Raw genomic sequence first — 25,992 nt, 5'->3', positions numbered from 1 at the left:
CATCCGACACTTCATCAGCAGAAGGTAGCGAAGCAAAAGGACCAGAATGCTGAACCGCAGAGTCAGAATGGGTAGGAACAACAGCAGAGGTTTCCTCAACTTGAGGGAAAACCTGAGGTTCAGACTGCATAGGTTGAACAACAGTCGGAGCAGAAGGCAGGTGCAAGGGTGAAGGAGGTTGACTCCTAGCAAGAGTTGCACCCAAGGAATGCACCAGCTGAACGGAGGACGGAGGCGGAGTAGTCCGTTCCTGTTCCTGTGGTATGAGTTGAAGAGACCGAGGCTGTGCAGAACAAGGTAAAGTTCCCGCAAGCAGAGATGTCTGAGGAGCAGGATCAGGGTGCACGGGTAGAGCTCGGTGCAGCAGCTGAGGAGACTGACTCACAGGTGGAAGAGGTTGTTGTACCTCCACCGAGAGTTGCACCGCCGGTGGAGCAGCCAGGGGAGGAGGAGGAAGAGTGGAGTAATCCTCCTGATCCCAAACCGAAGGTTGCCTTAAAGAAGGCTGATGCTGAACAACACTGGGAACAGTGAACACAGAAAGTGGTTCAACATCGTACGCCTGGCAGATGGAGCTGCGACTGGGTGCAGCGAGTGCAGGCGGGTGCAGCACAGGCTGAACGGGTGCAGGAGGTTGGTGCACCACCGGTGCAGGCGGGTGCAGCACAGGCTGAACGGGTGCAGGAGGTAGGTGCACCACCGGTGCAGGAGGGTGCAGCACAGGCTGAACGGGTGCAGGAGGTTGGTGCACCACAGGTGCAGGAGGAGCAACACTCTCAGCACGACACTCACGCATCAGGTCCGAAAGCTGAGCTTGCATGGACTGAAGCATAGACCACTTGGGATCAGCAGAGACAGTAGCAGACTGAGGTAAAGCCATAACAGTGGTTGCACCACCGGTGCAGCTCTGTTGTACCTTACTCCTCTTGGGCGGAGTACAGTCGCTAGATGACTGAGGCGAGTCAGAGCTGAGCCAACGACTGCAACCTGGCTGAGCACTCGAGGGCTGGACTCTGCGTTTAAGCGGTCTAGAGACCTGAGACCAACGTTTCTTCCCCGAGAGAAGATCAGCGGACGAGCGTAAGACGGGCTCAATCGTCTGCAAGTGGGAGTGACGGTCTGTGGAAGACACGCCCGCAACCACTGAGGATAATTCTGTGCGCCTAACAAGGCCTGCCGAACCCTTATGCCCTTCGACATTGCTTCTCCCCTGGGCTTGGGAGCTTGCAAGAGGTCCCGGACTGGGAGAACGACTGGCTCGCACAGAAAAATCCCCACGCACCACACTGGCACTAACACTAGTACAAGGCACTGCACCGACACTAGCACTCGTCACAGCACTGGCACTAACTTCACCCACTGCACTCTTGGCCTTCAACTCTTTCACTTCGGCCATCAGAGACTTATGGTCACTTACCACTGACTCTACCTTATCGCCTAAAGCCTGAATAGCGCGTAAAACCACTGACATATCAGGCGGAGGGCACACAGTAGGATCGGGGGTAGCCACTACAGGGGTAGGATCAGGTTGGGGATCATGAGATGAGGAAAATAAAGAAGAGTGAGAAGAACTCCTCCTAGCTCTAATTCTCTCTAACTTAGAAGAATACTTTAAAAGTCGGACAAAATCCAATTCCGAAAGTCCGGCGCATTCCTCACATCGATTTTCTAACTGACAGGGTCTGTCCCTACAGTCAGAACAAGCGGTGTGAGGATCTACCGAGACCTTCGGAATACGTCTATTGCAAGACCTACATCGTCTATGGGAGGGGGCTTGCGAAATGTCAGACATTTTGTTTTCAAGAGAAGTCAAAGGGAAATCCAAAAAACAAGCAAAAATTCGTTAACCGTTAAACTGAATTAAATAAAAGCTATCTAGCTAATATCAGAAGGTTTCTAGTAATGCGACAGCCGTAAATCAAAGAGAATACATCACCAAATAAGCGAGAATAAACTCGAAGACCATAAGCGTATCCCAGAACGTCTAGCCGGAGGCACGACAGGAATAATTGAGGAGGTGTAAACAACAAATGATTGAGTACCTGGCCACAGGTGGCGCTGGTAAGTACACCCCCTTCTAGTATTGTGATAGCTGGCGTATCCCTCCATAGAATTCTGTCGGGCAACGGAGTTGACAGCTACATGATTATCGGGTAAGTTTAATATTGAAAACTGTAAGATATTAGGCCAAAAGGATCTAACTGAAGAAATTAAAAGATCTAGGCTCAATAAAATTGAGCTTTGATCCCTTTCAATGAGACTCAGAGGCAGAACCAAAATGTGTAAACTATACAGTCAAGAACTGCAGACAAAGAACTAAATGTAACTATTACGCACCAAAACCCTTGAACCTAATGAACCTTGAGCCTCACCTTTTTTCATACACAAATGCAGAAGTATTTAGATCTACGTGACTGCACGGTTAAGGTCCAGCAATTTCTGGGTCTCAATAACATTCACCTTGAAATTCCTTCAGTGGGATTTAGAATCAAAATATGTAAATTACAGTATATCAAAATCACAAGCTATTATAGTACTGTACAGTGGTACCTCTACATACGAATTTAATCCGTTCCACAACCGACTTCGGGTGTAGAAAATGTTCGGATGTAGAAACGAACTTTCCCATAAGAATACAGTACATTGAAATAGGATTAATCCGTGGTTGAGCCCAAAAACCTATGATAACTCCTTAACAAATTACTACACATAATTACACATGACAATATGCACTCTAAATTAGATAATAGACATGTAAAAAAGAATAATTATAAAGAAATAATAAATGAGAAACGGGTTTTTAGCGTCACTTTACCTTAGAAAGTCCAGCGCAGGTGTCGGTCTTGCTACGCAGAGAGGAGACGGACGGGCGGCGGGGAGGTAGAGAGGGTGACTACGATAAACGTACACTACCGTAACTTATTCTAACTTACACTAAGTGAACTTTAACATAACTTAGCTTATTTATTTTTCTTTATTTCTATATTTTATATTTTTTTTTACATTTTCTTTTTTTCTTTTTGATGAATAATTTTAATCACTTTCACTCTCTACACTTGAAATTGATTGAATTTTTTTCTCTTCACTCTTTGCCGTTTTCTTTGAACCACTTCCTTCCTCTTTATCACGAGTTCGCTTCGTAGTTTCTTTAAAGAAGCTATCGATAGAAAGTTGCTTGGTACGGCTTTTCAGAATGTTTCGAAAATGAGTTAGGCAAGCATCATCGAACTGCACAACTACACGACAAACCTGCAATTTTTTTGGATGGTATTTGTCGATGAAGTCGACCATGTCTTGATATTTTCCTAACACCTCTTTTATTTGCGTCTAACCTAACACATGTTCTACCTCCTCGATCCCTTCCTCGTCATCACTCATGTGCTCAGACATAGCATGGAGTTCCTTGAGCTCCTCTGTAGTAAGTTCGTCGTAATGTTCGGCGACGAGTTCCGTGATGTCATCTGTGTCGACCTCCAGACCCATGGACTTGCCAAGGGAGTCGATTTCCTCTACGTCTTCCGCTGCACCCACCACGGGATCAGGTTCGTGGTCAAAACCCTTTGAAATCTCGGGGAGAAACTGCATCAGGCCACAGCTTCTTCCAGGCAGAATTGAGGGTTCGTCGAGTTAATCCCACCCAAGCCTGATCTATGATCTGCAAGCAGTGCACGATGTTAAAGTGGCTTTTCCAAAATTCATGCAAAGTTAAGTTTGTGCTTTGCATGACATTAAAGCACTGCTTGAATAGGTGCTTGGTGTAGAGCTTCTTGAAGTTCGAGATGACTTGCTGGTCCATGGGCTGGAGGATAGAGGTGGTATTCGGTGGAAGATACAGCACCTTTATGAACTTGAATTCTTCGAAGATATCATCTTCGAGTCCGGAGGGGTGAGCGGGTGCATTTTCAAGGCATAGCAGGCACTTTAAAGGCAATTTCTGCTCATGAAGATACTTCTTCACAGAAGGACCAAAAACTTGATCAACCCATTGGACAAAGAACTGCCTAGTGACCCAGGCCTTCGAGTTGGATCGCCAGAAAACATGAAGCTGGTCCTTATCCACATTCTGTGCCTTAAAGGCCCTAGGGTTCTCCGAATGGTAAACCAGTAAGGGCTTGACTTTAAAGTCTCCGCTAGCGTTGGCACATAGGGCAAGAGTCAACCGATCCTTCATTGGCTTATGCCCAGGCAATTTCTTCTCTTCGGCGGTGATGTAGGTTCGACTGGGCATCTTCTTCCAAAACAGCCCGGTTTCATCACAATTGAGCACCTGCTGCTCTACGTAGCCTTCTTCCTGCACGGTCCTTTCAAAGCTCTTCACAAAGTCAGCTGCAGCCTTGGTGTCCGCACTAGCAGCCTCTCCGTGGCGAACAACTGAATGAATCCATGACCGTTTCTTAAATTTTTCAAACCAGCCACGAGATGCCTTGAAATTGTCTGAGGAACGTTCAGTTGAACTCTCCCCAGCATCACCCCCAGAGCTCGCCTCCTTCAAGTCAGTGAAGATGGCATGCGCCTTCTCGCAGATGATAGTTTCGGTGATGGTGTCGCCAACAATCTCTCTGTCCTTGATCCAGATTAGCAGAAGTCGTTCCATCTCTTCTATGACAGGGCTACAACGTTTTTAAATGATGGTGATCCCCTTAAAAGGTTTCACTGCTTTAATGGCTTCTTTCTGTTTCAAGATTGTCAAGATTGTCGACATATTTCGGCCATATTCGTTTGCAAGTTCACTCACGCGCTCATGCTTTTCAATAATTTCTTGCTTTACTTCTAAAGAAAGCATTTTTTTCTTCCTTTTCTCACCACTACCACTTGCGAAACTAAGCCTTTTAGGACCCATGATTTACGTAAAAAACCGTAAAATGATGAATGTAAAAAATCACGATTAAGAATACAGTTAATAGCAGAACGCACAGGGCACATCCACACGAAGCCGACGAGAACAGAGGAATGACCCAAGCCACGCTAATTGAGGGTCCCTCCGAGGTCGAAGTGCTGCCTTCTATCGGCGGAAATAAAAAATACATCCGGCGCTATGAGTACCATCTACGTGTACGCGTACTGTATTGTTTAATTTGGGTGTAGAGTAGGAACGTGTTCGAATTGTACTTTGCGTGTCGAAAAATTCGGATACAACCGGTACGACGAAAATTGCTTACTTCGTGTGTCGAAATAAAATTCGGGTGTAGAGTTGAAAAATTGCTCGAATTTTACTTTGGGTGTTGGAAAATTTGGATGTAGATACGTTCGTGTGTAGAGGTTCCACTTATCAAAATGTCCAAAATTGTATGGGTCCCAATAATGTCGAACTTGGCTTTCCCTTCCATGTAAGCTTAAGATGCGTCAGATAAAAAATATGGAAATAAATGGTACCCCAATAGATTATAAGGTACAGGATAACTCAGTCGTTTTAGTAGAGAAGTTAACTGAGACTCCATAAATACAACCTAATTCAATACAGTAAACCATTAGCTTTCACAGCAATCTATCCCCAAAATTGCATTCATATACTGTATGTGGAAACAAAAATTTATACCAACATGTCAAGAAAAAATATGTATACAGTACTGTATACCAAAAAAAATACCCGTAAAATAAAAAAAAACTATACCATTGGTGCTTTTGTAAACTAACAGAAAGACTAAAGCCCCTTCCACACGAGGGGAAAATGCAGGACGGGCACTGCTTTGCCAGTAATTCTTTCGCTTCGAAACAGTGTTACCAGATCACACAGTCCAAGGCAGTCAGTAGGAACAAGCAGGCGAACATATGACTTAGGCTGGGCAGAGGGCAGAGAGCAGTCTGAATTGTGTCAGACAATAATCAGACACCCATCCACTGGCTTAACAACAGGCACAGACACTTCAATTGTTTGCCCGTTGCTTCCTTGTCTGACATCATTGTCACTTGATTGTCACCCATACAACAAAATTGGTAACCGTGTCTGACCACCGTGCATTTGTCCCTCAAATGGAAGGGCCTAAAGACTTTAAAACAACTACTAATAGTACATAACCCAAGCAAGTGGGTGACTTTTACAACAAACAAGTACAAAATATACACATTTCAGTACCCAAATACAGTACAGTACTAAGAATTGGAAAATCACAAAGTAATTCGGATTTTTCCTAATTATACAACCTGAGTCTTTTAATACGAGTATCCTTTCAGCAAAGCTGGATGCAGCAGTTAGAACTTTTTAGGAGGTGGCAGTAGTTACTACTGGGTCCCCCACCCACATGACAGGTCACTGATCTCTCACTTTGACCTTGAACCTACAACTTATGGAGTGCTCATGGTCGGAAGTGGAACTTAAAGGACTCGGGTTTGTATACTGTAGTTAGGAAAAATACAAATTACAGTACTTTGGAAAATTTGTGATTTGCTCCTACACAAACACAAATCCTTGTCCTTTAATAAGACACTTATCGTTAAGAGGGAGGAAGTCCCTATAACCCACTGCCTGGTTTACTTTACCGGGAAATGTTAAAGCACTTTGCTCCTGTATAGGAGCAAAACTGGTGATTACTTTTAATTCCCTAACAACCTGGACATGAAAATGAGGCAGGTTTTAGGCTAGGTCACTACTGGGGACTGGTAGACGGTCAAGAAAGAACCTACAATATATTCCTATAGGTATGTTGTCTAAATGTATGGTTATTATGTGAAGATGGGTGCATACATTTGTCCATACTCCTCCTCATCTAGGAGAAGGAGTGAGGTACAGTACAGTACTTCTGAATAATATTTTGTTTAAAAAAATTGCTCAATCATGGGGCTCATCTGCATCTTACATCTGATTAAGCAAATAACTGAGTGACTGCTGCAGCCCAAGGAATGGGAAGAAAGAACAGATAAAAAGTCAAATGGATCTTACCTCTCATTCACTATCTTGGAACAGATGTTTCTAGTCCTGTGAAAGGGCTAGGTTTACTACATGATCTCTTGAGCCACTACCACCAGTTCAAGAAGGAGATATCCAGTGACCTGTGGGTATTCCTACATGTACTGGGTAGCAAAGGTAGTCTGTTGTTACTAGGCTACTGTCTTCAAGAAATGCACCTGACAGGTTCTTCCTCAGAACTGGGGTAGATCTCGATGCTTACAGGAACGCATATCTGAATGTACCATGGAGCCATAAAGAACCAGTTTTAGGGTCTCTTCCCTTATTCCTTCTGTTGCTGAATGAAGTCGTAGTATTCTCCAAGTCACTTCTTGTAGGAAAGAGATGAAGAATGACTTGAAGTTGTGTATGGCTGGGTTCTAGGTCTCTTGGCCATGAACTCTTAAACCAAGATGAAGAGCTTCTATCCTTCAAACTGACTTTTGAAACAAGCAAAGATATGTCATTTCCTACTTGCTTCATCAGGACTAGGCTAGAAGAGGACAGTCTCGAGGGTCGAAGCTCATACTACGTACCATACGTTCAAGTGGGATCGCTTCAGAGACCTACAAACTTGTGAAGCGTTTCCTGAGGCTTGAGCTTCCTTGTACCTCCTCATGAGGCTTGAGCTTCATAGTACCTCCTCATGAGGCTGGAGCTTCATAGTACCTCCTCATGAGGCTGGAGCTTCTTAGTACCTCCTCATGCGTCTTGTCAATTCTTGCTAGGAGTTCTGACCTAGGACCTAGTTGAGAATGTGGATCAAAGGCTGAGCAGTATCCTTCACTGCAAAGACTAAGGAGCTTCCTTGATGAAGGAGGATAGAAAACAGATGAACTGGAACCATTTCGCATGTGGCAGCTTGAGAGCGATCCACATCATGCCAAGCCTTGATGTCATCAACTGACTAACGAGCAATCAGCGAAACGGGAAAATGGCCAGAAAGGAGGAGTCTAGCCTTCCTATGGATGATGGAAGGCATATTTGAACTCTGCTGACAGACTGGAATGGGCAGAATACTGGGAGCTTCTTGTCCAACTAAAAGGTGAACTGGTCGAGCTATGGTGAAAAACTGAAGTAAGAAACCATTCCTCCACACAATGATGTAGGGATCACAATTGATCCTTACGCCAGATCCCTATCAACCGATTGTGTATTCTTGAACAGTCCTCCTGCCTGGATGAACCTTACACGCAGCTCTACTGAGTTGTCAACTTCCCAAAAATACACCTGCTTGTTAAGACTCTGTGAAAGGAGCCCGTTCATTAATGTAAATCACAAAAGGAAGTAATACCATTCAGCTACACTACAGTACCAAGTGTTTAACCAAACTCCTTTGGAAATCTTGCAAAGTAGCTGTACTGCATGCATTACCAGTGGCTTGAAAAGTAAGTATGTTTCTGCCGTGGATCATATCCGCGAGACAGAGAGGATATTCAGGTGAGGCCCTATCCCTCCCCACATACGTATGAGGAAAGTAGATTCCCTGGAGGAGAGGACTTTCAGTGATGAGGATCGACATACCACCACTAGGGTAGATTACCATATTCCTGCTCCTATAAAACCAAAAGGCAACAGGAATGCTGGTTGCTGATTAGTACAGTAATTTTTCAGGAACTCCTGGAGTGATCACTGGGGAATGAATAGCATCTCTGTCTATGAAAGAGGTCTTATTGACAACCCATGAATGAGAGCAAAAACCTTGTAATCATAGAGTAAGTCATGAGGATCTCTACCTCCATAGGTTACGGATTAAGTTAGGTGCCATAGAAACAATGCTCTCAACATTCTTTGAATGTTAGGGGGTCCTTTGACTGGCCAGACAGTACCATATTGGATCCTTCTCTCTGGTTACGGTTCTTTCCCTTTGCCTACACAGACACCGAATAGTCTGGCCTATTCTTTACAGATTCTCCTCTGTCCTCATACACCTGACAACACTGAGATTACTAAACAATTCTTCTTCACCCAAGGGGTTAACTACAGCAATGTAATTGTTCAGTGGCTACTTTCCTCTTGGTAAGGGTAGAAGAGACTCTTTAGCTATGGTAAGCAGCTCTTCTAGGAGAAGGACACTCCAAAATCAAACCATTGTTCTCTAGTCTTGGGTAGTGCTATAGCCTCTGTACCATGGCCTTCCACTGTCTTGGGTTAGAGTTCTCTTGCTTGAGGGTACACTCAGGCACACTATTGTATCTAGTTTCTCTTTCTCTTGTTTTGTTGAAGTTTTTATTGTTTATATAGGAAATATTTATTTAAATGTTACTATTCTTAAAATATTTTATTTTTCCTTGTTTCCTTTCCTCACTGAGCTATTTTCCCTGTTGGGGCCCCTGGGCTTATAGCATCCTGCTTTTCCAACTAGGGTTGTAGCTTAGCATTTAATAATAATAATAATAATAATAAGACACTGGCCTTTCGGTCTGTAAACGGAACATGGCAATCCTCTATAGAGGAAAAGGGGATAAACACGCATTGGTTGGTCTCCTTCAGTAAGTGAACTGCTTCTGGCTCTCCTGCTCTCCAAGGCTAAAGGGCAGTAACTGCCTTAGCCTTTGCAGAGCAAATGGGAGAGAGTGGCACCTTGTGGCGTGTAGCAGCGTCACAAGACTGCCTGATTTTGGTTGGAGAGGAGCCTTGCAGACAACCATACGAGCTCGATATTGCATCTTGGGGCTTGTAAGAGTGCTGAGATTGAACCTGAGAAGGTACCTATTCCAATCACTATCACGCAAACGAGTTGGAAGATCTTACCATTTGATAAAATTTTGGAGCATGGGAAGATGTCGTGGTGTCTCAACAATCTTAAGAGTTCATATTGATCCTGATCTCGTCACCTCTCAGGAACTGTCGAAAAAAGGACAGGAAAGGAGGCGATGCCCAAAGATGCCCTCTACCCCGATTAAGAGTACAACAGCTCAGTCTCATAAGAGTGCTGGTAACAGGTGCATGAACACCTGTGCCACGTACACGTCAGAGTTTGGTAAAGTCTTAGTACATACCACTCCTCTTGGTATGTACTGTCTATGTGTACTCATGGAAATATCATCAGAGACATGTAGCTACATTAATCAGAAATGTTAGACAACGCTATAATCTTCTTCGGGTGGAACAGAAACATTTGGTTAAGGGCACAACTCTCGGCACGCACCGCTTCCCTCTCTCCCAAAAGAGAGCATGATCATCCTGGAAGGGGTAAAAAGGGCTGAGCCCTTCATTCCTACAGGCAGAGCATGTGCCCATTCTTGTAAGAAGCAGTAAGCAGGTATGTGAACACCTGTACCTTGTACCGATATGTAGGCTATAATCAGGATGGAACATTCACAGTACATACCATCTCACCTAGCGAACGAAGAGAGAATGTACTGGGATCCCTTTCCAAATCGGAACGTTCTCAGTGCAATATCATAATGTCTTTCCCACAGGGAGAGAAATGGTATAAATCACGAGTACTGTATGCGGCTCCTATCGATAGGTCTTCCTGGACTTGAAAGACATCTTCCTTGACTTCTTCAAAGACATCTTCCTTGTTCTCCTCTAGAAGTAACTGAGAAGTCACCTGTTTCGATACTACACAAGGACAAGTGGGAAGATGCCATGTCCTTGTACGGTCTTCGAGCATGGAAGGACCTTGTGACGTAGACTGGCCTCAGAGCATAGAAAGACCTCGATGCATGGAAGGAATTCTGAGAGTAGGAAAAACTTGACACGTAGGCATAGAAGGCTGAGAAGCAGGAGAAAGGTGCCTTTTTTTTTTTTAAACAATGCGATAATATGAAGCGAGTGACAACCTATCACTTGGAAGAGACCAGGAGTGTGGACCACTTATACAGTATATCAAATGTATACGCATGGTAAATGGTAAACAGTAAGATCTGAGCCCGTGCACATAGAGAACTGGCTTGTCTTATTCACTCTGGCATGTAAAGATCTTGTAGTAGTACGGTCTGAGCCCATACTCAGTCTGATCAAACCCTATAAATAGGTGTCAAGCTTGTATGCAGGGTAGGTGAGCATGCAGGGTTGGTAAGCAGGATGACAAAATGGTCTGTTGACAACAACAGGTCCCTCATTGATGTCATCACTCTCCTCGGTGACGTTGTCATGCTCATACAGGGTCTTCGCTGATCGGGCAGACCAAGCACATGAATCTCTGGTTCAGGTAGAACGCAGGATGTTCTGAATCAACAGAAGTGGAGACCTTGGGTGCAGAGCACATATGTGTGGACTCCTGATGCTTGTTGATTCCCTGTGCCCATAGATTTTTAGTGCGCATGGATTGCCTATGCCTGTGGATTTCCATTGCAAATGGATTATGGGGTCTGGTAATGTTATAGGCAGTCTCTCCCACAGGTCAAAAGTACTCAGCTCATATCAATAAGTCTTCATGGTAGTACAAGCAAAAACTCTCATGAAGGTATGGCAGAGGAGGAGGAGGAACCTGGAGTACGCCTTCTAAAGCGTCGTCCAGACCGATGACAAAACTTCAGCAAGGAAAGAGATCACAGAAAATCTATAAAGAGACAGCACAACCAGGTGATACACCTTTAGCACCTGCCCAAGAATAGGAATACAATATGATACGTCTTTAGTGGCTGTCCAAGAATAGGAAAACAATGACGTAAAGAAGGAAGGCAGTGGCCCTTCCCCTCATATTTGGCAGCAGCAGAACCTCCTTTCTCTGACTAAGCAAAATGATGTCCAGGGAGAGTTGACTTTCTCAGGGTTAATGATGTCGCCAAGCCACACTCACGAAGAAACAAGGAGCAAACAGGAATGATGTCTAACAGGCAGAAGAATGTGGATATCGGCAGGTCGTACAGACAACTGTTATCCATACTGTATACAATTACTGTATTGGAAAACAACTGCAAAATCTCTCTTCTTCCTTAATATCCCTTGCGTACAACGATCCACAAAGAAATTTATTCTAAACAAAAATGAAAAATTTTTAGATAATTTATATTTTTCCCTAACTAATACAATCCGGAGTTATCTACTATGAATATTCTTTCAGAAACGCTGGAAGGTAGCCAATTAAAGTTTTGATGCGAGGTGGCAACCCTACCCAGACAGTGGATAGGGGGTGGCTAGGGGTACCTAGTCACCTATACATATACTCACAAATTGGTGATCTAGTCACTTTTTCTATTGCAAGCAAGACTTATTGGTGGACAGTTGATGGCAGGACAATTTATATAAATATCTCCTAGTTTGTATTAGTTAGGGAAAAATACAAATTATCTACGAATTTGTCATTTGTTCACTAAATTAACAAACCTTACGTTATTTATTATGGATGAGTCGCCATAAAGGGGGGTGGACAAGTCAGACTACTAGTATAGTCATTGACCTGGGTTTGCCTAATACAGTATTAGATTGTAATCTAGGGAAACCTTGCCACCTAACTTATCAATACAAAGTGAGAATGATAGCGGCCTGGCAATACCAGTTGTGAGATACAGTATAGCGTATGAACGTCTCCGTAAAAATGTTTGAAATAGGAACCTTACACATAAAAACAGATGTTTCCCAGTGCCTACCTCGCGGGAACCATTGGGGACGTCTACATGTATATCAATATAAACTACTAGGTTACACAAGAGAAATTGTAATTACCTGCAGAGGTTGAAGCCAGCTTGCAGAGGGACCTATGGCATTGTACCCCAAGAGAGGGGAAGATGAAGAAAGGTAACAAATGCCTTCAACAAACAGCTACTTGTCCAACAAGGAGCCCAAGATATTTTAAACCATTTGTTGTGCAGCCACCACAGGACCGATAGAAAACGTATCGAGTCTCCTGTGGGTCACATCTTGTAGGTAGTGGGCTGTGAAGGTTGTCTGATGCTTCAATACAGCCATTTGTAATACTTGCAACATGGAGAAGTTGTGTTTGAATTCCAAAGATGTACTGATGCCCCTTGACATCATGAGCTTTAGGTCTTTGAGCTGGAGGATGTTCCGGATTTAGAGCCCCGTCAATGACCTTGCGAATCCAAGCTGAAACCGAGTTTTTAGTAATCCTCCTTTTAGTTCTACCCAAACTAACAAATAACGATGTTAGTCGGCGTCTGGTTGCTGCTGTAGGTTTAAGGTAGTACCTCAAACTCCTTATTGGACATGGTAACAATTAATCTTGTTCATTGGTTACAGAATGTAGACCCTTAATCTTTAAGGGCCTGAATCTAGGGTCCAGTACCCCCGGATTTTGAGTCTTTGCAATGAACTCAGGGACAAAGACGAAAGTCACTTCCCCCTATTTCCTTAAATGGACAATGTCATATGAGAGACCATGTAGTCCACTAACTCTCTTTGCTGATGCTAAAGCGAGTAGAAACGCCGTCTTTAGAGTGACATTACAGTCTATTGCATGGCGTAATGGTTCGTAGGGAGGTCCTTGCAAGGATCTCAAGATGCGTACCACGTTCCAAGGGGGAGGTCTTACTTTTTACTGGGGGGCAAGCAATCTCATAACTCCGTATGAGTAAGGAAAGCTCCAACAAAGAGGAAAGGTCTACTCCATTTAATCTAAAGGCTAAGCTTAAGGCTGAGCTATAGCTTTTCACCACCAAGAAAGAAAGGAGTTTTTCTTCTCGAAGGTATATGAAAAACTCCGCTATTACTGAAATAGTGGCATCGAATAGTGGCATCGAGGGGAGAGATATCCCTTCCACGACACCAACCACAAAAGATGTTCCACTTTGCCTGGTATACCGAGGCAGGGGACTGTCATAAGTGACCAGACATTCGTTTTGCAGCCTATTACAAAAAGCCTCTCAGAGAGAGGAGATGCTGGATAGTCTCCAGGCGTGAAGCTGCAGAGACGGGACCGTCTTGTGAAAGATGTTTGCGTGTGGGTGTTTGAGCAGATTGGGTCGTGGGGGTAGTTCTCTCGGGAGATCTACTAGAAGATGCATGAGGTCCGGAAACCACTCTGCATGATGCCATAGCGGAGATATGAGGGTCATCATTAGGTTGTTGGATGCTCTGAGCCTGTTGAGCACTCTCCTCATCAGATAGAACGGGGGAAAGGAGTACATGTCGATGATGTCCCACCATTTTTGGAATGCATCTTGCCATAGAGTCTGAGGGTCCGGACTTGGGAGCAGTACAACGGGAGCCTGAAGTTCAGGGACGTTGCGAACAGCTCCATTGTAGGGGAACCCCACAAAGTTAGGAATTTGTTGGCTATTAAAGGATTTAAAGACCATTCAGACCCCACTATCTGAGTCTCTCTGCTCAGGTTGTCCACGAGCACATCCCTCTCGCGTGGAATGAAACGAGCTGATAGGGACACTGAATGATCTGACCATCGTAGAATCTCTACTGCAAGATGGCATAGGGGCAGCGAAAAGGTACCTCCTTGTTTGTTTATGTAAGCCACGATTGTGAATTGTCGCTCATCAACACCACAGAGTGACCCACCAGCAACTGATGGAACTACTGGAGAGCCAGAAAGGCTGCTCTCATCTCCAAGAGATTTATGTGCTGATACTTTCGGATTCAGAACATAGGCCCGAGACCGTGTGTTGCAGCAAGTGGACACCCCACCCTTCCTTCGATGCATCAGTGTAGAGCAACAAGTCCAGAGGAGGGACGAGAAGACCCTGGCCCTTACGTAAGTTCTCCTCTGCCACCAACTATTGCAGGTCCGCCACTTGATCCTGTGAGGTGTACTAGAATGTCCTAGGCATACATGTGTTGGTTCCCCATGGATTTCAACTGCAATTGCTGGGATCTGATCGTGAGGAAGTCACTGGGAACTACATGGAGCTGGGAGGTTAGATGGCCTAGGAGACTTAACCACCGTTGGGCCGGGAGATCTTCCCGTTTGAGGAAGGGTTTTGCCACTTCTCTCAGCTGAGCACTCTATCATCTGATGGGAAGACTTTCTGGAGGTTGGTGTCTATAATCATACCTAGATACAGCAGTCTTTGAGATGGAAGCAGAGAATACTTCTGGAGATTTATTAAGATCCCCAGATCCTGATAAAATTCCAGGACCTTGTCTCGGTGATGGAGAAGGGTCATCTCCAAGTCTGCTAGAATCAGCCAATCGTCGAAATATCGTGGAGACGAATGTCATTCTTGTGAGCCCAAGATAACACTAGGGCGAACACCTCGATGAAGATCTGAGGTGCTTTCGCGAGACCAAACCAGAGAACTTTGAACTGGTAGTGTATGTTCTCGTGTATGAATCTCAGATACTTCCTTGAAGACGGACGGATTGGGATCTGGAAGTATGCGTCTTGGAGATCAAAAGTGCACATGAAGTCCCTTGGTCTTACTGCCTGGATGACAATGTCTGCCGTCTCCATTCTGAAAGGGGTTTGTTGGAGAAACTTGTTCAGGTGAGAGAGATCTATGATTGGTCTCCAGTCTCCAGACGCCTTTTTCATAAGAAAGAGTCGACTGTAAAAGCCTGGAGATCCATCGAGGACCTCCTGGAGAGCGGCCATCTGCAACATATTCTGGATTTCAGCCCGGAGGGCCAGCTCCTTTATGGATCCTTTTGTATAGAAGCTTAAAGAAATTGGATTCCGAGTCAGAAGAGGGAGAGATTGCATGAATGAGACGCGATAACCTGAGCTGACCACAGCGACCGTCCAGGGATCAGTCCCACAATGCTTCCCCCTCTGCCAGAGGAGTTGCAGGCATCCTTCCACTGGTGGTTGGTTGGGGGGATCGCCCTCCCTAGCGGGAGCAACCTCCATGGCCACTCCCTCAACCTCTTTTCTTTCCTCGGAAGAATTTTGTCCCTTTTTGATCTCTGGCTTGAAAGGAACATTTAGACACCATCCGGACCTGAAAGTCGAGGGGTTAGAGGTGTTTTACTGATTTCTGGCAGGCTGAGGAGCCCTACCGTAGGTCCAGAAAGTCATGGCCCTGTGAAGGAGTGAGTCGCTGGATGATTTCCTCCACCTATAAGCTGCCCGGCTCTGGGACGAAGAGTGAGGAACCCTCAAGCATTGGGTTTCTCAGACGCGTAATTTCCATCTTTGGCACCTGTCTGTAGAACCGACCTATTAGGGTATCACGTTTGAGGATGGCATTTACCCACATGTTGACTGTGTGGTGCGACAGGAACTCCAACATACAGGTACCTGATAATAGAAAGGATTCCAAAGACTTTCTCATGGACTCCTTATACAGATCCTCGGAGAGCACGATCTGGCCTAAAGCCCCAAACCATAAGTCAAGCCAAGAAGTGGCCTAAGTGGCATACTTCGAGCTTCTCTCTATGTTCAGGAGCTCAGATACCGAGAGGGAAGCTATCAATGAAGAGAGTTCGAGTTGGAATACCCCTAGTCAGCTGTTCTACTGAGGGAGTCGAGAGTTAGAGTTGAGTGAAGGTCGTTATCGATCTCATAGTATTTCCTTTGTAGAATAAAAGGAAGTGGAAGAGATCTCAAGGAGGAGCCTGCTCTCATGGAACGAGAACTTTCTGCTATCTGTGAGATAACCTTTCTCTTGGCTGCTGTCAGGCCCTTCAACCACAGCAAAAGGTTGTGGTGACCAATGTGGTAAAAAGGTGAAGTCCAGACTGGGGTTCGAGTCACGCTCAAACTCGATAGTTTCTTTGGTCGCTACAACCTCACCATCCTTGTGAGATAAGGATGGGGGGTTTGGGGGAGCCTATAAGTCTATTTGCTGAATCACCAGCAACCATATCCTGGCCCTCCTTGGTCCTAGCTTGGGTGGAGAGGGAGCTTGGGCACTGATCATATGAGTATATGGTCAGTCTCTAGGGAATTGTCCTGCTCGATAGGGCAATATCACTGTCCCTTGCCCCTGCCATACATGGGCAGCATCTAAAACCTTAAACCTTTAAAACTGCACTGGTCTTTGGGGGTCTCTGCATCCCAAAGATTTGGTCTAGGACCATTTCTTTGCCCTCCTGAAAGGTAGTACCAGTATGCAACAGCTTGTTGAAGGATCGCATACATGCCAGGACCTGCCAAAAGGCATGTTCAGAGTCTCTCCGTTCCTACTTCGAACGGAAATTTAGACTCGCTGGCTTTGGAAGGAATTCCTTGTCTGTGTCTGGGTCATCATCCACCTCCAAACATTTATCCATAAAAGCCTGGGGTAGATCAGTCATCAAAGGGGTCGCGAGCAGGACTTGCCTCAGGGGATCCTTTATCCATCTCCTGTCTCTGAGATTCCCTCGTCCTAGCATTCTTGGGAACCGCTTTCGAGTCCTTTGACTCTTTGAGAGGAGGAAAATGTTTACCCAAGATGGAAGTCTTCAGAAGAGTTTGTGGTTCCTTTGAAACGCCGGACTCAAGGACAGAGGGTTTGATGGGGATCTCCCTGGGAGATCCAAGATATCTGCTTGTGTGGGGCTGAACACGATCCACGTGAGCAGAATCGACTTTCCTCCTCCTCTTCTTTTTAGAGGTCAGCCTGTGTCCCTCCTTAACCGGAGTTAGAGGAAGTCACTGCACACTTGGCTATGAAACAGAGGGCATCCTTTTCTTAGCTCTGGGATCGGATATGAAAGTCCGCTGTGCTAAGTAAACACTGCTCTGGGCAGATGTTCTCCTGGGGTACAAGAGACAGTCCTGGAGAGAGGACCCCAACACCGAACTCTACAAAGGACTTCGCGGGGTAGTTCTGGCCTGGGAAGGTCAAGGCTGTGGTGGATGAGCCAAACTGAAGGACTTTTTCAGGTATGATATTAAAATATCATACCGCAAAGGAAGGATACCACCCTTCAAAAAGTCTGGGGTCTCCTTTGGGAGTCCGGGAGGGGTAGAACGCCTTTGGGTGGGAGGGCGTTTGGATGCCCGATGATCTCCAGGGAAGAGTCTCTGCGGCATGAATAGGTCCTCTTTCGTTGGTCAAAGAGCCCGGGTGAGATGGGAACACCCGCAAACTTATTCAGGGGTTCTTAAACTTTTCAGGGAATGGAATCGGTCAACTCCTAGAGGTAGTCTTTGCGGATATCGTTGCCAGAGGTGTTGGATGCGCAATCGATCGCAATTCCGGAGCTTCAGCTCATGAAACACACGTGAAATCGCAAGATTCACGCATGAAAACGCGAGAATCACTCTCTAACGGTAGCGTTTCACGAACGGAAACGTCCCGATTCACGAGCGACCAGTGACGATCGTGAAGACGGATGCCCTACGGGCTCCTGAGGAACTGGAGGGCAACTAACGCTTGCCACAGGTGAGAGTAGAGGCCTCAGAACCGGAGCGACTGGAAGATTTGAAGAGTGCTTCGCCACGGTTGAATGCGTCACCCTAGCAGATCGTTTGGCTAAAGCACCCCAGGCCGCAAATGGGACAGGGGCTAGCTTAGCAGAATGCATTTCAGTGGGTTAAATCAATGGTGCCACTCTTCCTTGACTTCCCCCCGGGGGAGGGAGGCAAGGAAGAGTCCAAAGGGAGAGAACGAGAGGCCAAAGAAGAGGCCCTAGACTTCCTACCTTTCAACAGCGAACCTGAAGGTAACGAGTCCTTCTTGGATTTCTTCTTCTTCCTCTTCCTGAACATCTCCCACTGGGAAGGCAACCCCTCTCTACATAATTAGCAGGGGGAGCCTTCAGAACACCTATGACCTCTGCACCCAGGGCATAGGAAATAAAGGTGCCACAGGATTTCAGGGGCACCCCGGGACACTTCCTCATAATAGAGGACATCACATCTAACAAAGAAAAAGAATTAATCAAAAGCACAAAAAAGAAAGGCTGGTCTGCCAGTCAAGCAAAATCAGGGGCAGCAGTGTTACCACTGTGACGGCTAGAATTCAATTGAAGGTAAACAGTAGCTACCTACCGACGGTGCTCCACCTCTAACAGGTGGATAACTACCTGACCGGTCGTTAACGACCTTGTTAAGGTTTTTCTGCCGTATTTTCCAGCTCGTGCTAGAATATCTCCTATAGTAAAGAATGAGGGTTTATATCAGTGTAGGGACAAATACTTCACTTACAAATACTTTTCCATCAACAGCCTGAACAGAAATTTATGATTCCAAACTCAGTGAGAACAAAATAACTGAAACTGCTGATGATACAGTTATGATTTCTATATCCAATAATATCATGTGAAAGCTTCATACAATAAACAATTCATCTGGGCAATAGGTGGAACATATGGAGAAGACAATGACTTTAGATAACATGAATGGCTTATATAAAAGTACTGCACATAAAAAAGTACTGTATATGGTATCATGACTATGAACAGTGTGTGAAGTCAGCACATAAAGCACTTCTGCATTCTTAAAAGTCAACACATTAAAACACAAAGAGTGCTAATATTCAAAGACTGAAATTATGAAAAACCAAATAAATTTCCCAATATTTTCACTAAATAATGAACTAAATACTTCAAAGCAATAAAGAAAAGCTTGGCACTAGGATTTAAATAAACAATGTTCCAATAAATATTAACCCAGTACTGCATATGATTACCCTATTGTATTATTTGTTTAACCACACTTCCCTACAATACCTGAAACAAATTTACTAAGACTTAAAGTTTATGAACGAAGTAAAGAATTTCATGTAAATGCTAAAATAAACTTCAACACTTTTAACTGTCATAAATTATCAAGCTAGAAATAACTGTACCTGGTGGTGTGGTGTGTGTGTGAAAATATTATTCATTGAGTTATTCAAGACAGGTGGGGGAAGTCTGTTTGCATCAGCTGGGAGGCCCTTCAGATGCTCAGAGGGCTGCAGCAGGGATGAAGGCATCGGAGGAAGACGTGCTTGGCCAGGTATTGCAGCACCCAAGACTTCATTATTTACAATTCCAGTGCCTCGGGATGAAGATCCCATTCCGTTATTTTCCCCAGCCTAAAAATACAATATCATATGAAATAACCTTTGGCAAATAGTGGTTCATTTAGCAAACACTTTGCAAGCTTGAGGAAAATGGTAATGACAATTAAATTACATTAGTACTCTAAACTACAGTACTCCATTATTTAGTTAGGGATTGATGCCGTTCATCATAAGCATATCGTGTTGATTACTACTAAAGTACTTGATAAGCAAGCACTTTAAAAGAAGTTTCTTCTTATTAGTATAAGGGCCTGTGTTGCTGTTAGCAAACAAAAATGGATTTCTAACAATTTACCTCGAGTATTTTCCTTATGTATACTATAGCATGTTTTATCAGAATTGAAATTTTTAACAGAAAATATAGTACAGAAACAATCTTATAACTGTACCAAGTTGTTCTATGGAAGACAATGCTTATTAAATCAAATGTTAACTGCCTTAAACATGACAAATTCGTAGATAATTTGCATTTTTCCTAACTATACAAACCTTAGCTATTTAATAGGTGTATTACTTTCGGCATAGCTGAAATGACGAGCCATTAATTTTTAACGAGGGTTTACTACCCATACCGTTAGTTAGCGGGGGTAGAGGAGGGTAGCTTGCTACCCGCCCCCCCCTCTCACACACCTGTGCATGAGCTCACTTTGCTTGGAGGTAGGACTTCAAGGGGGATAGGGCTGGCGGGCAAGTTTGGTTAAATAGCTAAGGTTTGTATAGTTAGGAAAAATACAAATTATCTACGAATTTGTCATTTGTTCCGTAACTGGAATACAAACCACGCTATTTAATATTGGTGACTCACCCATTAGGAAGGGTGGACGTCCCAGCCAGTCTGGCTTTTGGCTTTGCCAGGGGACTCCTTAATTGAGTGTGTAAGCACCCAAGAAATAAGGAGTCCCTGCACCTCACTAGAACCTTGCTACGCAAGATCTGCGGCCTACGAAAGCTGTGTGTGAAGGTATGAAGAAGTGTGACTCGTCCTAGAAAGTTGTTCTGAAGTTCTTTAGATGCAAACTTGTAGACTAGGACTTTTCCAATACCACCTCGTCAGGGTATGGGGACATAACAGTATTAATCTTAATACTAGGAACACAAGGGAGCATGGTTTATCTCCAGTGGTTTGAGGTCAGCTATGCAGAGAACCCAGGATGCTGCTTTCCCCAAGAGAGGGGATAATGAAGAAAAGAATAAGGGCCAGTCAAACCTTTTCATTCATGCAGACTAAAACCGGTTAACAATGCCCTCAACCTTCTGCTACTTGTCCAATAAGGAGCTTGAGGTTTTAAACCAGCTGTTATGCAGCGACCATAGGACCAATAGAGAACGTATTGAGTCTCCTGTGGGTCACGTCTTGCAGGTAGTAGGATGTGAACATTATTTGATGTTTCCACACCCCAGCTTGAAGAACCTGCATCACTGAAAAATTTCTTTTGAAGGCCAGGGACGTAGCTATGCCCCTGACATCCTGTGCTCTGGGGCGACGTGAAGGAGGAGGGTCTGGATTCAGAGCCAGGTCAATGACCCTGCGAATCCATGCAGAGATGGTGTTCTTGGTGACCCTCCTCTTAGTCCTTCCTGTGCTGACGAATAGTGCTGGCACACGAGGACGGGCTGCGGCTGTTCTTTTGAGGTACAGCCTCAAGCTCCTTACAGGGCATAGTAAGAGATGGTCGAGGATCCGCTACTCCCGGATTCTGAGTCTTAGCAATAAACTCAGGGACGAAGCTGAATGTTACCTCCCCCATCCCCTTGAATGGGCAATGTCATACGAGAGACTATGAAGTTCGCTGACTCGCTTGGCCGAGGCCAAAGCTAGCAGGAATACCGTCTTCCAGGTTAGGTGACGATCTGATGCCTGGCGTAACGGTTCATAGGGAGGTCTCTTAAGAGACCTGAGAACTTGAACCACGTTCCATGGAGGAGGTCTCACTTCCGACTAAGGGCAGCTAAGTTCATAACTATCTATGAGTAGAGAAAGTTCTAACGATGAGGAAATGTTCATTCCTTTCAGCCTGAAGGGGAGACTTAAGGCTGAGCGATAGCTTTTCACTGCCGAGACTGAAAGGTGCATTTCTTCACGCAAATACACGAGGAACTCCGCTATTGTTGGAATAGTGGCATCGAGTGGAGAGATACCCCTTCCATGACACCAACCACAGAAGACTTTCCACTTTGCCTGGTAGACTGCTGCTGAAGACTTTCACAGGTGTCCAGACATCCTGATCACAACTTGTTGCAAAAATCCTCTCTCAGAGAGGAGATGCTGGATAGTCTCCAGGCGTGAAGCCATAGTGAACCTACGGCTTTGTGGAAGATGTTGGCGTGTGGTTGTTTGAGTACATTGTGTCGTGGAGGGTGTTCTCTTGGTGGCTCCGTTAGGAGTTGCAGAAGGTCTGGGAACCATTCTGCATGATGCCACAGCGGAGCTATGAGGGTCATTGAAAGATTGACCAATGTTCTTGTATCGTCGAGTACCCTCCTCATCAGACAGAACGAGGGAAAGGCGTAAACGTCGATGTTGTCCCACCGTTGTTGGAAAGCATCTTGCCAGAGAGCCTTGGGGTCTGGGACTGGGAAACAGTACAGCGGGAGCCTGAAGTTCAGGGCCGTTGCGAAGAGGTCCACAGTTGGAGAACCCCACAAAGTCAGGACTATGTTGGCTACTAGATGATCCAAAGACCACTCGGTACTCACTATCTGAGATGCTCTGCTCAGGTTGTCGGCGAGCACATTCCTTTTGCCCAGAATGAAGTGTGCCGATAGTGGTATCGAGTGGATTTCGGCCCATCTCAGTATCTCTACTGCTAGATGGGATAGTTGCTGTGAAAAAGTACCTCCTTGTTTGTTGATGTAGGCCACTACTGTGGTGTTGTCACTCATCACCAACACAGAGTGACCTCTGACCAGAGGCCTGAGGTCGTGTGGTGCAGCACGTGGGCCCCCACCCTTTTTTTTAAGCGTCCGAAAACAGCATCAAATCCGGGGGGAGGACGAGAAGATCCACTCCTTTTCGTAGTTTCTCGTCTGCCACCTACCACTAGAGATCCGTCAGTTCCGCAGGTCCCAGCGGGATCTGGATGTCCGGGGAGTCGTACGCTTGATTCCACCGGGATTTGAGTCGTCACAGGAGGAATCCCATCCTGAGGCAACCATTGGGAACTAGACGGGCCAGCGATGAAAGGTGACCGAGGAGACGTAACCACGATTGGGGTGGAAATTCTTCTCGTCTGAGAAAAGGTCTTGCGACCTTCCTCAGCCTTGCTATCCTGTCGTCTGATGGGAAGGCTTTGTGGAGAGTGGTGTCTATAATCATGCCTAGGTATACCAGTCTTTGAGTGGGAAGCAGTGAAGACTTCTCGAGATTCACCATGATCCCCAGATCTTGGCAGTCTCATAAGTTTGTCTCGGTGTTGAAGAAGGGTTAACACCGAGTCTGCTAGGATTAGCCAGTCGCCCAGATAACGGAGGAGACAGATGCCAATCCTGTGTGCCCAAGATGATACTAGGGTGAACACTCTGGCGAAGACTTGTGGTGCTGTGGAGAGACCGAAGCACAGCACCTTGAACTGGTACTTTCTGTTGTCTAGGGTGAATCTTAAATACTTCCTTGAACACGGATGGACAGGGATCTGGAAGTACACGTCCTTTAGGTTCAGTGTGCACATGAAGTCTTGCGGTCTTACTGCTAGTCTTACCGTGTCTGCCATCTCCATGCTGAACGGAGTTTGTTTGACAAACTTGTTCAGAGCTGAGAGGTCGATGACAGGTCTCCAGCCTCCAGACGCCTTCTTCACAAGAAAGAGTCGACTGAAGAAGCCTGGGGATCCGTCGAGGACCTCTTGGAGAGCGCCCTTCTTCAACAGGGTCTGGACTTCTACCCAAAGGGCTTGCCCCCTTGCCGATCCCATGGTAAGGGAGTTCAACTACGCTGGATTCGTCGTCAGGGGAGGTAGAGATGTTATGAACGGGACGCGATATCCTAAACTGATCACGGAGATTGTCCAGGAATTGGCCCCGAGTTGCTTCCACCTATTTGAGCAATTTCGTAGGCATCCCCCCACTGGTGGAAATGAAGGGGGACTGGCTATCCTAGCGTTTGCGGCCTCGGCTGCTCCTTCTAGGATTCTTGCCTCCCCTGGAGGACTTTTTGCCTTTCCTTTCTTTGACAGGAAAGGGCTTAGACACCAAGGTCTTCGCTGCTGTTGTCATCTTAGTGGTCTTGACTGGACGGGACTGCTGTGGTGCTGGAGGCTTATAGGGCTTGGATGTTAAAGCCCTATGAAGGAGGGAGTCTTGATGAGACTTCCTTCACCTCTCAGCGGCATGTTCCACATCCTTAGGCTCAAACAAGACGGATTCCTCTAGGGAGGAGTGTTTGAGCCTATTGATCTCGATGCTAGGGACCTTCTGAAGGAATCTCTCAGCTACTGCATCCTGACGTTTCAGGATGGTATTTGCCCACAAGTTCGAGACTTGGTGGGCCAGAAACTCGATCGTGCGAGTACCTGAGAGAAGGAAGGTTTCCATAGCTTTCCTGGTACATTCTTTGGAGAAATCCTCAGAACGTATCAGGATACCTAAGGTCCCTAACCAGATATCGAGCCACGAAGTGGCTTGAATAGCACACTTCGCAACTTTCTCCTGGTTGAGGGTCTCAGCTGCCGAGAACGAGACCTGCCGGTTGGAAAGTCTCTCAAGAGGGACTCCCCTGGTTAGCTCTTCCAGCGAGTGGTGAAGAGGAAGAGCTAAACAAGGCTCCTCAAGGATCTCGAAGTACTCCTCTACTGTACGTGAGGAGGTGGGAGGAGCTTGTTGGTGGCACTGTAACGGTTGGAGGAGGACATCTCGGAGAGCTGCTGTGAGATCTTGTCACTGGCACTCTTAATCCCTTGAGACCAGGGCAGTGCTGCACTGGTCTTGGAGGGTTTCTGAGTACCAAAGACACAGTCCAAGACCGTGTCCTTACCTCTCGAGGAGGGATCTCTGGGTCGGAAAACCCGTTGAGAGCCCTCATTAGAGTCAGAACTTGCCAAAATGCATGTTCTGACTCTTGCTGGTCTCCTCCTGTTGTAGGACTTGCAGCGAAGTCTCCTTCTGTCCCCAAAGGCTCTTCTTGGGGAGAGGCGCGGACATTCCCTGAATGGTTAGCTGGCTCCATTCTAGTCTTAGTAGAGGACTTCAGCAATGTTTTGGAGTCCTTAGATTCCTTCCTAGGAAGGATGTAGGACCCCAACATTGACGAGGGTGGCATGTTCCTTTCATTCCTCGACTGAGTAGACCCCTTGGCACGAGGAGAGGTTTCCCCTCGCGATGGGCGAAAGTCTCTCTTCGTGTGATTCCCTTGGGGACGGGATATCTTCGTCCGAAAGGGAAGGAGAGGCAGTCTGAGGAAATGAAGGAATCTGCCTCGAAGGCCTGCGTGGAGTCAGTTCCGCCCTTGGGGAAGTGACTGCGTCTGGAAGAGGGGTAGAAGAAGCCATGGTTCTGTGTCCCAATTCAGAGAAGACAAGCTTGAAAGCCTGCATTATGGCTCTGATCAGTGCATCGAACCAGGGCTGTTGGCTGACAGATGCGCTGTCAGACATACCCCTTGAAGGGACAGGGATTGAAGGATCCCTTGGAGGAGTCCCCATCATTGGTGGGTTCGCCTGTGGTGGCTTTGGGATCCTGGACCCCTCTAGATGTTTCCCTTCTCCCACAATGCGTGGTGGTATGCGCTTGTTGGGAGGGGAATGAGGCTATGGCGACCTTGCCGTGGGTAGTTCAGTAGTCTCATGCGCGGGAAGATATTGACGCTTGCGCGAGGGAGAATAATGGCTCTCGCGTGAGGGAGATTAATGGCGTTCGCGCGAGGAAGAATATCGGGGCTCGCGCGCGGGAGACTGTTGGCGCACGGGCGCGCGTGCGGGAGACTGTTGGCGCGCGCGGGCGGGCAGGATTAACATGTTGAGTGCACGGGCGCACCTGTACCAGCCATAGGGCGCGCGCGCAGGAGAAAGATCCCTAGCGCACAGTTGAATCATGTGAGGCGCATGGGAACGCGAGAGAATGTTGGTGTGCATCCTTTGGAGAGGATGGGCAAGCACGCGCTCGTATCCTCGCGGATGCGTGCTGGAGAAGGCTGGCGCGAAGGTGAACGCTGGCGCGATGGTACTGGTTGGCGCGTGGGAGAAGCCAGCTTTGTTGACTTCCCAGCAGCATTATGTTCAGTAGATCGTTGGCACGCAGGAGAGTTGAAAGTTGGGCGCGTATGCGCGTGGGCAGGAGCGCTGGCGAGCAGGAAAGCGCTGGCGCGCAGGTGAGTGTTGG

At 46.2% G+C, this 25,992-nt stretch overlaps 1 protein-coding gene across 1 annotated transcript in view; it reads right to left on the bottom strand.

Moving 5' to 3' along the window:
* Positions 1-25,992, bottom strand: part of LOC137648867 (serine-rich adhesin for platelets-like) — a 56,218-nt gene that overhangs the window by 11,980 nt on the left and 18,246 nt on the right. The window contains exon 3 of the mRNA XM_068382033.1: positions 19,465-19,692. Coding sequence (XP_068238134.1) covers positions 19,465-19,692 — 228 coding nt within the window. The remainder of the gene's footprint in view (positions 1-19,464; positions 19,693-25,992) is intronic.

The sequence above is a fragment of the Palaemon carinicauda genome, chromosome 10 (genome assembly GCF_036898095.1).
Source record: "Palaemon carinicauda isolate YSFRI2023 chromosome 10, ASM3689809v2, whole genome shotgun sequence".
NCBI lineage: Eukaryota > Metazoa > Arthropoda > Malacostraca > Decapoda > Palaemonidae > Palaemon > Palaemon carinicauda.
The sequence above is the reverse complement of the archived record's forward strand: the minus strand, read 5'-3'. Positions and strand labels throughout refer to the sequence as shown.